This window comes from Schistocerca americana, chromosome 4 (assembly GCF_021461395.2).
Source record: "Schistocerca americana isolate TAMUIC-IGC-003095 chromosome 4, iqSchAmer2.1, whole genome shotgun sequence".
In the NCBI taxonomy this organism is placed as follows: Eukaryota; Metazoa; Arthropoda; class Insecta; order Orthoptera; family Acrididae; genus Schistocerca; species Schistocerca americana.
The window spans coordinates 503,624,867-503,638,170 of NC_060122.1; the positions used below are offsets into that span (position 1 = coordinate 503,624,867).

Genomic DNA, 13,304 nt, shown 5'->3' on the forward strand with positions numbered 1-13,304 from the left:
AAAATCGATTCAAACTGTAGTGACTGGAACGAAACGAAGGAAAGAGAATGGTATTGTCAAATGCAAGTATGTAAAAGTAGATTCACTCTGGACGTCAACATACCGTTACGGAACGTCATCGACAAATGGTGGTGTGTTCACACTAGATGGAACGTCGGCACGTCGCTCGCTAAGCCAAGTACCGAACCGTCATCTTGTGGTTATGAGATACCATCCGCGATACAAGAACTAGGAATATAGTGTCAGAGTTAAGGCACTAGAAACGATTAACGTTATTAATAGCGAGGAAAAATTAATAACAGATATATTTGACGACCGTAAGACTGAGTACTCAAAACCTCTATACTTTTGTGGTCGAGAAAATATATAGCCTACATACATATGTAGCCTACATATCAAACAATATTTATAGGGCAATACACAGTCTTCTTCCTCTATCCCCTATTATTTTCACAAGACGTCAAATAATTATATATTTCTCCTTCAATGTAGATATTAAAAAAATATTTTTAATGAATATTGTTTAACTTATTTATTTTATTATCTCTTCGTCCGGATATTATAAAACCTGAACCCTTCTGGCTTTCAAATATTTGGCTGTTCTGTATAAGAACACTCAGACGAAATATATCAACGTCGTTAGGTAGCCTTCAAAATGTCACGAAGACAAAACAAATCATATACACTCCTGGAAATGGAAAAAAGAACACATTGACACCGGTGTGTCAGACCCACCATACTTGCTCCGGACACTGCGAGAGGGCTGTACAAGCAATGATCACACGCACGGCACAGCGGACACACCAGGAATCGCGGTTGTTGGCCGTCGAATGGCGCTAGCTGCGCAGCATTTGTGCACCGCCGCCGTCAGTGTCAGCCAGTTTGCCGTGGCATACGGAGCTCCATCGCAGTCTTTAACACTGGTAGCATGCCACGACAGCGTGGACGTGAACCGTATGTGCAGTTGACGGACTTTGAGCGAGGGCGTATAGTGGGCATGCGGGAGGCCGGGTGGACGTACCGCCGAATTGCTCAACACGTGGGGCGTGAGGTCTCCACAGTACATCGATGTTGTCGCCAGTGGTCGGCGGAAGGTGCACGTGCCCGTCGACCTGGGACCGGACCGCAGCGACGCACGGATGCACGCCAAGACCGTAGGATCCTACGCAGTGCCGTAGGGGACCGCACCGCCACTTCCCAGCAAATTAGGGACACTGTTGCTCCTGGGGTATCGGCGAGGACCATTCGCAACCGTCTCCATAAAGCTGGGCTACGGTCCCGCACACCGTTAGGCCGTCTTCCGCTCACGCCCCAACATCGTGCAGCCCGCCTCCAGTGGTGTCGCGACAGGCGCGAATGGAGGGACGAATGGAGACGTGTCGTCTTCAGCGATGAGAGTCGCTTCTGCCTTGGTGCCAATGATGGTCGTATGTGTGTTTGGCGCCGTGCAGGTGAGCGCCACAATCAGGACTGCATACGACCGAGGCACACAGGGCCAACACCCGGCATCATGGTGTGGGGAGCGATCTCCTACACTGGCCGTACATCACTGGTGATCGTCGAGGGGACACTGAATAGTGCACGGTACATCCAAACCGTCATCGAACCCATCGTTCTACCATTCCTAGACCGGCAAGGGAACTTGCTGTTCCAACAGGACAATGCACGTCCGCATGTATCCCGTGCCACCCAACGTGCTCTAGAAGGTGTAAGTCAACTACCCTGGCCAGCAAGATCTCCGGATCTGTCCCCCATGGAGCATGTTTGGGACTGGATGAAGCGTCGTCTCACGCGGTCTGCACGTCCAGCACGAACGCTGGTCCAACTGAGGCGCCAGGTGGAAATGGCATGGCAAGCCGTTCCACAGGACTACATCCAGCATCTCTACGGTCGTCTCCATGGGACAATAGCAGCCTGCATTGCTGCGAAAGGTGGATATTCACTGTACTAGTGCCGACATTGTGCATGCTCTGTTGCCTGTGTCTATGTGCCTGTGATTCTGTCAGTGTGATCATGTGATGTATCTGACCCCAGGAATGTGTCAATAAAGTTTCCCCTTCCTGGGACAATGAATTCACGGTGTTCTTATTTCAATTTCCAGGAGTGTAGATTAAGAAGACATCAGATACAATATTACGAGTACGTCATGAGTGAGCGCATCGAGATTACGGTAACTTCCAATGCTAGCAGATGACGCCACCGTCCCTTCGCCGAAGTCAACGTACAAACTTCCTTCCCGATAATTCTTGATAGTGACGTTGCGTTCCGTTACAGTCTGTATGAGTGTCGCCATTTAATACGCACTGTGGAATGTTTTGGCGTTCTGTTTCATTCCGTATAATGACGTTCAGTCAGTATCACCCTTTATTTTTAAATGGAGGAGGCATCGAGCAATGGAAGGGCGCTAAGACTGACTATGCACAATCGCTCTAAATGAATAGTGTGTCTGATACCACATCCAAGGAATCGAATTAGTTACTAATGCAGTTGGAAGGATGAGGGGAGAACCTAATTAGCAATTAATGCAACAGGAAGGGATGAGGGGAGGCATAGTCGTACATGATGTACCCTGCGCTACATCCTGTAGTATTGTTTTATGGTATAAGCGTAAATGTGGATGTAGCTATGAGTCTGAAGCAAGTTGAATGAATGTAGATTATCTCCTCATTACCTAAGACGTTACCTACATAGCACATCACACTGTTTGAGGATCAGCGTTTTAAAAACTTATTTAAGGTTTTTCTAAATCATCTATGTGAGTACTAAAAGTTCGTGATTATTTTACCAAACTGGTTTAAAACATCGTCAAGGACGTTTCGTGACGCAAAACCCAATATTTCATACTGTTGCACATAAGTGTTTACTCGCGTCCGTCTCTGCAAGTCAAGTGAAAACAGGTTAAAAAGAAAAGAACAGTACGTAGGTACCAATACATGACAGATACGTAAGCAGGCGACACTCCTGCATGTAAACAGAAAACAGACGAAAATGAAATAATAACTGGCGATGTTTTAAATTAATAAAACGAAAAAGATAGTAAGATACATAGAAATTCTTAGTAATTGACAGAGCGATTTGAAACACCATACAACATCTACGGGCACTATGGCCACGCAAATAACGAAGTAATGAAACTCTTCCACTGTTTTACTTCATTCTACGTTCCAGTTTTACTTCTTTCCTATATTAAGTTCTTCTGTAGCGAGTACCTTAACGCGTGGTCGGTTCATTGTATTAATTTTATAGAGAGAGCCAGAGCATATTATAGATACTTCTCATCCTATCATTTTACAATTATAAGGAAACATACATTACGCTGAACTGGTGCATTAGTCTAAGGAAAGGTTAGGGTTCAAACTCCCATTCGGTTCTCCGCAGTCAGACAGTACAGGCTTCCCCTAAAACACTTCAGTTAAGCATTAGGATGGTTGATTCAACAATGTCACAATGTTGGCTTCAAAACCGCCGCGAGCGTTATCCTAGTTTCATTTTGCATAATTGAGCAAATTTTCCGTCAGCGTCATCATTCTGCTGTTAATTGCCACCGCAAACTGAACTTCATTTCTTTAAAAAAAAAAAAGATAAGGTATATCTATGCATTCACCATATGCGCTGCGGTGTCTATGACATTGGCAGATACAGGGAATGCGAACGGACTAACAACAATTTTTTCACATTAATCCGATGACGTGTCTTTACGTCACACTGTCTGATTTCAGAAACAAACTAACTGGAATGGACAGAACAGTTAGTTGCCAAATTTACACGAAATCACTGTAATGACAGATCCTGCGCTCGGTTTGATATTCGTTGTTTCTATTAACAAAGTCAGTGTTTATTCGGGATGTGTGAGTGGAGGATGATCATCTCTTGTACTACAGGGAGTCGAACCTGTTACCTCCTGGTCCGTTGTTGGCATTCTGCGTGCGTTACTGACCTCGAGCACTGACGCTTTCGTACATAGCCATGTAGAAAAACGACTGGGCATTGCGACCAGCCAGGGCGTGATGTGTTTACTGGAAAGCTACTTACAGGAATTTGAGCTTGATTACCTAACTTATCCAACAAAGTACCGCACGCTAACATTTCATCACGAGAACACACAGGACGCAGTTTACGAGTCGTTTAGATAGCGGATGTGCTTCCTATCTCTCTCTCCACATCTTCAGCGCTTAAAATAACTTTACTGTCAGGAAGTCCATCCGGTCATGGAACACACAGCCAATATATATATGACGAACTCTTCAGCACTGTCGGAGCCCTTTTCGTGAAATCCAGGAAAATTCTGATAGAAGTGCATTGTGTGATATATTTCACGTGCCGTAGGTGTATTTGCTTCGTTCCTGTTGACACTGCACCGTTTATACATCTGCACCTACATAAGAACTCTGTGTGCCAACTTATGGTGGTCTGTGTTGGAGGACACATGGTAAACCAGAACGGCTCTATTGTTCCGTATACGCAGGACAGATATAGAGGCGAAGCACCTAGCCTTTCTGTGAATCTTCTGTATTTCCTCGGGTAATCCAGTGTGGTAACAGCCACAAACCGCTTAACAATATTCAAGAACTGGCCGAACGACGGTTTTATAAGAGATTTACCAGTAAAAATTTCAGCGTTGTGACCTTCGTGAACAGGCTTAAAGAGTAACAGAGAGTTATGAACATTGTATGCCACAACGTCTATATACTATCTGATCAAAAGTATCTGGACAATCCTATGGAATGCGGAACTGAGCGTTAGATGTGAAGAGAGGCGACCAAGCAGTATAAAAGGAGGCGGGGCGTATTGTGTTGTCAATAGAGAATCAGTTACAGGAGCATGGATCGGTCAGGATGGCCGAGCGACTACGAACGTGGACTAGTCATTGCATGCAACGTAAGAACAAATCCATCAGGGACGTTCCAGCCCTTCTAAAGCTGCTCAGTTCGACTGTTGGTGCTGTGCCTCTGAAGTGAAAACGGGAAGGAACAATCACATCAAAGCCAAGACCATGTAAACCTCACTTACTGAAGGACTGGGGGCCATACAGCTAAACATGAACTCAGCGGGAGATATCACTCATGAGTTCGGAATTGCTACCAGCAGTCCATCTAACACAATGACTGTGCGCCGGGAGTTAAAAAAAAATAGCGTTGAGCAGCTCCTCATAAGTTCAAAATGGCTCTGAGCGCTATGGGACTTAACATCTGAGGTCATCAGTCCCCTAGAACATAGAACTACTTAAACCTAACTAACCTAAGGACGACACACACATCCATGCCCGAGGCAGGATTCGAACCTGAGACCGTAGTGGTCGCGGGGTTCCAGACTGAAGCGCCTAGAACCGCTCGGCCACACCGGCCGGCTTCTCATAAGTCACACATTTCTATACTCAATGGTACGCGACATTTAATGTCGCATAGAGGGACGTCACTGGATTGTGGATGACCAGAAACGAGTGATTCGGAGAAATGAATCACGCTGTACGGTGTGGCGACCAGATGGATGGGTTTGTGTTTAGCGAATGCCTGGCGTATCTTAGCTGCCACTATGTGTAATGCCAACAGTGGAGGTGCTGTTACGGTATGGGGGAGTTTTTCGTGGGTGGGGCATGGCCTCCTTATTTCACTTAAGCAAACACTAAAAGCGGAAGGATATGAACACATTTTACAGCCACTGTGGATTGAGTATAGTAGAGGAGCAGTTCGGAGACGATGATTGCACCAGCATGACAATGCACGCTGTCATAAGGTAGCATCTGTGAGATAAAGGTTTGTGGACAATAAGATGCTTGAAATGGACTGGCCTGCGCAGATTCCAGACCTGAACTCGGTGGAACCACTTTCATATGAGTTAGAACGTTGACTTCGCTCCAGATCGCAGCGTCCAACATTACTTTATTCTCGGGTTTCGACTCTAGAGGAAGAAAGGGCTGCGATTCCTCCACAGGCATTCGTGCAGCCAACTGATGGTGCCTCCAGCGGAGTTCAAACCGTCATAGAGGCGAAAGGTGGGCAAACGTCTTACTAATGTCCACTAATGGGTGTCTGGGCCAAAGGCCTTGCCGCAGTGGTAACACCGGTTGCCGTCAGATCACCGAAGTTAAGCGCTGTCGGACTGGGCTAGCACTTGGATGGGTGACCATCCAGTCTACCGACAGCTGTTAGCAAGCGGGGTGCACTCAGCCCTTATGAGGCAAATTGAGGAGCTACTTGATTCAGAAGTAGCGGCTCCGGTCTCATAAACTGACATACGGCCGGGAGAACGGTGTGCTGACCACATGTCCCCCTTATCCGCATCCAGTGACGCCAATGGACTGAGGATGACACAGCGGCCGGTCGGGCGGAGTTTAGTATAGTACTGTCTCGGTACTCCTCATCAGGCAGTATATATTTCATGAAGGAACACTCCTGCCACACTTCTTTGAGATAGACAGAGTGCTACTTTAGGTTCTTCCGATGCTTCTCTACTAACTTCGACGTACTGGATTCTGTGTGTTATGAAGTATTCAGTTCACCAGTTCCGATATCGTGATAAGTGCTTATTTTGATTACTAGGCGAAACTTCGAAGCTGTTCCAATGGCTTTCCTACTTTCCTTAAAAAAAAAGTTTTTAATGTTCAATATAGATATAGATGTTTGAATATCGTTTCGTTACAAACAGAACTGTAAAAAGATGCAGTAAAGGAGTTGATTAGAGGGTTCTAGAAGTAAAGCTCTGAAACAATAGAGTTTTGCAACAATAACTGCTCGTAAAATATGTTCATGTGTGAGATGGGTACTACGAGCGCTTCGGAAATTGACTTACGCAGGTATAGAAACTATATTCAGATTTCATTTTATCCGTCTTTGGCAGGTTCTTAAACTACTGTGAGAAAGTTTATTAGTATTATCAATATTATTCACTGATACAATTACGAATTTCAGTCAGTTTTCAGGATCCCTCACGCGTCGGTCGGGATACGTAGCTTACATTAGACGTTTGAGATGCATTGTAACAATAGGTGGCAATCAGAGAGAGAGAGAGTATAATCATTCTAGAAATGATAATAATTAATAATAAACGACAACACAACATGAGCCGTCACTCAATCTTAAGTTTTTTGTTTACGGTAGGTTTCGGGTGCTTTTCTCTATCAATTCTACATCTACATGGATACTCTGCAAATCACATTTAAGTGCCTGGCAGTTCGGGTGTTTAGCTCATGGGCACCGCTCCTGGGAAAAAACGATGTGCAGATGTATCTGTAGTCCTATGCATCTAACAGTGAATGAGTAAAACTCAGATACAGAGCTGGCGAGGAAAGTGCACAACGCAGGTGCACTTACGTCGACATCGGCGGTTTTCCAGGAGCAGTCCACGTGAATTAAACACCGGAACTGCCACCTGATCACACAGCAAAACCTCCGAAACATATCAGAAATGAACAGCTGTCGGTACAGTGACTGGTTGCACTCTGTTTTATTTATATTTGGATCGGTCGCTGAAACAGCTTACCAACCATGTGTACATCCACCGATAATTGTACGATACAATCTAAATTACAATGAATGAAAACTGAATCAAAATAAGAGGAATAAAAAAGCGTATCTACGATATTGGGCAACAGAGTCTTTGTACAGAAATCAAAGGCTATCGTAAAAATTGTTTCGTATCCGGCAGTGATTCGGGTTCCCCGTCTAGCAATGACGTGGAGATGTCAGAATAGGCTGCGAGCGGTGGCTGCGGACCGCCGTCGTAAGGGGAGCCACCGCCGAGATACGCGCGTCACTTGGCGCCACTCACGTCGACTGCTTGTCGCTGAGCTTGTGGCTCGGGTTCGCGACGCGGCTCACTCTTTGCTGCACTTTGTAGGTGTTTGTATCGCGCCACTGCACAACCAAGTTGACTTAGTTTGTTTCCGTTCTCGTGCGGTTACTGATCTGGAACTGTTGTATTGCTATATCGATTTCGCTACGGACTTGTTAGCGTTTCGTTCACTTCATGAACTCAGTCTGTCGCGGACTTAAGAACATGTGTTCGTTTCCTTGCGGTTCGGTGTACCCATCGGAGCAACTGACGATAAATGGGTTCTACCCATGCCACGCAGAATAGAAAAAATTGAGCTGCCGTTCTTTCGATAAATCGAGACTTCACTCAATTTCTGAAAGCTTAAAAATATGTAAGCCTAATTATATCTTTGATAGGATGCTAGGAGTTTGTTTACTATTCTAGTATCTTTGAAACAGACGCAATCGAAAACAGAAGGAACTGAGAGTAATTAATAGTGAAGTAGGTATGAGGAATCCTGTCGTCAGATGATGTCCATCCCAACAAAATTGTCTGGCAAGGCGTTTTGTAAAATAAGAGAGAACTTCTGATTATGGACCTCAAGTACAATATTACGGCGTGGACGGAGGAGCTGGGAACCGAGACCAGAATTCCTACTGGACTATTTTCACAATAAGACAAAAGTAATTCATCGCTAGAAAGTGAATACAACACTGCTAACGTTCTCCCACCCCCTCCTCTCTCTCTATCTGTCTCTCTCTCTCTTTCTCTCTCAGGTCAGAGGTTTCCTACAGGAGGTTGGGCTGCTGCATAACGCTTGCAGCACGTGGCGATGGAGCAGGTACAGGGGCGGATATGTTGCGTGACTTTGCTTTGCATGAGTCTGTGTAATTGTGAGGCGGAACAAGTAATATCCACGCAGCACACGGCGAGAAGGATGCTTGGACGATAAAAAACGCGAAAGTAAAAATTACGCTGAACGAAACCATTACCCGTAAAATTGACGTGCGTGTGGAGACAAAAGCTGTAGAAGTACTGCTACACGAAACGCTTCGTCTATACTGCCTGAGATGCATTAATCTCACATCACGGCAATTCCTTCGCACTTCTGGAGTGTTGTAGGAGAATTCTACCAACGCGAGACAGCGTGAATAATTTGAACTTCAAAAAAAAAAAAAAAAAAAAAGTTCAAATTGCTCTGAGCACCATAGGACTTAACTTCTGAGGTCATCAGTCCCCTAGACTTAGAACTACTTAAACCTAACTAACCTAAGGACATCAGACACATCCATGCCCGAGGCAGGATTCGAACCTGCGACCGTAGCGGTCGCGCGGTTCCAGACTGTGGCGCCTAGAACCCCTCGGCCACTCCGGCCGGCGTTTGAACTTCTCTGATGTACGAGGGCCTGCCGACAAGTAGTGGTTCCGAATTTTTGATGTGAAAACTCTTAAAGCTTTTTAAATAAAACAAACGTTATTAAAATTTTACAACCTTAGTCTTCATGTCTACATACCTGTAGTCCTTTGGCGCTAAAGAGCTTCGAATGGTGGCGTGTAACATGGCGGTTTGTAACGTAACTATATCGGTGCGCGAGATAGAGCGTGCTGTAGCCGAGGGTCGGCTTTGAAGAGTTCGTTCACACACTGAGTACTCTCTCCTTGTGTTCATTCTCACTGATCTTCCTTCATACAGTCCAGGCCGCCGTAGCCGAGCGGTTCTAGGAGCTTCAGTCCGGAACCACGAGGCTGCTACTGTCGCAAGTTCGAATAATGCCTCGGGCATGGATGTGTGTGATGTCCTTAGGTTAGTTAGGTTTAAGTAGTTCTAACTTCTAGGGGACTGGTGAACTCAGATGTTAAGTCTCATAGTGCTCAGAGCCATTTGAACCATTTGGCCTGTTTAAGAAAATGTCGCGATATTCGCCTAATATGCTTTAGTTAAGCTTCAAGAAATGTAGCGATGTATTCTCAGTCAGGAATTTGAACCCCATTACTCCAGAAAATAACAATTCGCCCTACACATGATACCGAAATGTAAGGTCAATTTTGAGGCAATGAGGGTGGAAAGGTGACCCCCTGTCACTTAATTAAGAGGTATCAAGCTGGAATAAATGTCTCCTTCAGATCTCCAAAAGTGGAATTTTGCATTTCCTTCCATGGACTGTGGTAAAAATATCTAAGTACTGTATCTACTTTAGCTGACTTGTCAGCGTCTCTCCACGAGCTACATTTTAATTTTGCCATAGCGGATCTCCCAGCTAAAGTGTGACTATACTTATCTAAGACGTCTATGCACGACACTTCGTTAATGCTTCGAGATTTAGCAGACATTGTGATCAACGTACACCATGGTAACACTCTTACACTTTCTCACAAGGATATTATAACGAAATTCTTTGAGATGAATTACACTTGCCGTGCTATGTCTAATGCAATGCATATGATTTCTTAATAATCTATGTAGCTTTTGTACCCTGTTCTGATGTTTCCCGAGACGAACTTGAGAAACCCTGAAGGCCACAGTATACACTCACTCAGAGGCTGACCTGTACGATTCTAAAAGTGATATCTAATTCTAGTCTACGGCAGAATTCGAACCTGCGACGCTGTTGTGATGGGCTACTTACGTAGTGAACATAACTAACTGGATCAAATGATGTATTTTTTCAGTTTCTTAAGCGTAACATAACGAATCTTAATATATTTGGGATATACAATGTGTAAAATATATGCCACTAACGATAATAGTTTATTTACTGTTCATGGTACTATAAACTTATTTCGCTCATCTTTCGCACCACTGAACTACGTACCTATGTAACAAGTGCTGCTTTAATACGATGCACATTTCAATCGTTTTCGATAAAACGAGTTCCAAAGTTTTACGAGCCTATTGAATTCCATACGAGAGCGCTAACCGTCAATGAGCAGCGTTAGTGCAACCTGCAAAGTGGCAGACTAGAATTCTGGTCCTTCCTCATTAAAGCCTCTTCATTTCTTTATCTACCACCAAGCACTTGTATCACCATAACGAAAGATTTTTCTTCGCAAAGGGGCAACAATAATAGTGTTGATCACTGTGGTACTTTCGTGGCGAGATGTACTCGAAATACAATAAGGAATCGTGTTGAAACGAACATGTAATTATCGATGCATTCAGGGCTGTACTTGCTTTGAGTAATCTCCATTGTATTTTCCACACACTCGTGAATATAACGACGATCCCGTGAGATTTTACTGCCGAATAACTTTTCCATGACTACAGTTTTTCACGGCCAATGTTCGTTTCATCAAGATTCCAGTCGGGCCTGGTAACCAAGCGGCAAAGCGCGTGACTGGAAGCCACGAGGTCACGGGATCTAACCCCGTCAAGACGACAGAAACTTTCAGTATGCCTTTAAAATAACCTTCACCTCTCAACCATGGCAGAAGTCGCTGGGAACGACACGTTATTTGGATTCAGCGTTCAACTGTATTTTCCCTTCCCATGGCTGGATAACTGGGGAAGACCACAGACACGCAAATAGCCAAAGTGGCGTCCAATAGAAAGACTTGTACCTGGCCGTTGAATCACAGGCAATTATTATCACGATTCCTTATTGTACCTCGATTATACCTAGCCATAAATGTATAACAATGATTACCTTTATTACTGTCAACGTTCCTTTCTGAATAAACGTGGTTGTGGAAATATCAGCGTTTAGCGGGAGATTAGAAAAAAAAGAAAATTGGCCAGATGCGACTAGAACTCGCGCTCCGAGGATTCCGTACTAATTTAATTATTCTTAAAGACTTTTCAACCATTCCAGGAATCGAGAATATTGACGATGTTCGCCAGTTATCAAAATCGATACTGGGAAGATATCGGTCGGGGGATTCCAAAACTCTCAAGAATGTTTTAATATCAAGTTTGAAGTCAGGTAACAAATGATAAAGAAAAATTTTCTTCGTGTGACATAGTCAAAAATTAACAATTTTCTGATTACTTCCTTTACTTGTACTGCGAAACCATGCTTTTCGACAAATTTCTTGATTCTAGGTCAGTGGAATTAATTTTGATAAGTGAGTTTGCGAGTATCAAAATATGTGACATAAATAGCCATATCTTTTGACTTCATTGGCTTAGAAGCGTACATTTCTTACACCACGAAGGGACCAAGACCTCAGTACGTGACGTAAATTTCAACTTGATACGCTTACCCGTTGTTAAGGAAATGCGATCGTAGTAGACGGACGGACAGACAGTCAGTCCGGTAACAAATGACAAAAAATTTTCACAATTTTTGGATTTTTTCTCTAGGTTTACTGCAAAACCTTGTTTCTTGTCAAATTTCATGATTCTAGGGCAACGGGAAGTACCCTATAGGTTTTGATGAGCGAGGTATCAAAAAATGTGGCATAAATTGCTGTATCTTTTGGTTTCGTTGACTTAGAACCTTCAGTTTTTTATACCGCTAAGCGACCGTAGATGCTTAGTATGTGACATATTTATAACATGAGATGTCTACCCGTTCCTGAAAGAAAGTGTTCTTAAGAGTCGGGTTGACAGACAGACAGACAGACAACAAACCTATAAGGGTTCCGTTTTTACCGACTGAGGTAGAGATCCCTAAAAAGGAGGAATTCGAACGCAGCAGGGATTGAGTTCTAGTCTGCCACCTTAGTCGGTTGCACTAACTCTGTTGTTCGCGGTTACCGCTCTCATACTGGCATTCAACAGGTTCGTAAATGAACATCGACTTAGCGAAAATGTTTCGGGAGCACATCGTGTTAGAGCAGCATTCGTTACATCTAAACACGCTCTAGAAACTTGCGAAAGACACCCAAAATCCGTGGCTCGTGAGGAGTATGCATTATTTATTAGACTTTCGTGTACTTTTGCTGGAGTCCAGTTGGCGAAACTGTGAAGGTCGGCGCTCGTAGCCCCTGAAGTAACGTCGGCACTAATGACCCTGTCGTCGACGGCGCTTCCAATCGTAATCTTCCCACCTTCCTGACGAGGTAACGTGGGTGAGATGGAAGCGACCACTCGAATTTGGATATCACTGTGCAGGAGAACACCGGGCCGGCCGAGTAGCACACGCGCTGCCGACGGCACCTGTTGCGGCCGGGACTCACCTGTGGCTTGCCGGTGTCGTCATAGCAACGGATGCGGGCGCCGCGCGAGCCGGGCGCCGGCGCGGCCGCGTCCTCGTAGGGCCCGGCCTGCTGCGCCCGCACCGCCGCGGCCAGCGCCACCGCCGCCGCCAGCGCCGCCCACCACCCGGAGCCGCTCCACATGCCGCTAGCCGCTGTCCCGGTCCCGCTACGCGACTGCGCACACTGCTCCGCGATCCGTCCGGCTGGAGCGCGCGCCGCCGACTGGCGCGGGGAGCCCGGCGCGCCCGCCCCGCCGCCGCGGCCCATTCAGCTCCTCCCACGCCGCCAGCGCCGCCGGCCGGCCGCCCATTCAGCCGCACGCGCCCAAACCCACCGCCGCACCTGTGCCTGTACCCGTTTACCGCTACGGCGTCGCGCCGCTGCCGCTGCGTGCCATTATCCTAGCGGGTCTC

The 13,304-nt window shown here is 45.5% G+C and overlaps 1 protein-coding gene across 1 annotated transcript in view; it reads right to left on the reverse strand.

Moving 5' to 3' along the window:
• LOC124613962 (laminin subunit gamma-1) overlaps positions 1-13,047 on the reverse strand; it is a 1,180,138-nt gene extending 1,167,091 nt beyond the window's left edge. Inside the window, exon 1 of the mRNA XM_047142745.1 lies at positions 12,871-13,047. Coding sequence (XP_046998701.1) covers positions 12,871-13,032 — 162 coding nt within the window. The 5' untranslated portion in view covers positions 13,033-13,047. The remainder of the gene's footprint in view (positions 1-12,870) is intronic.
• Between the last annotated feature and the right edge of the window lie 257 nt (positions 13,048-13,304).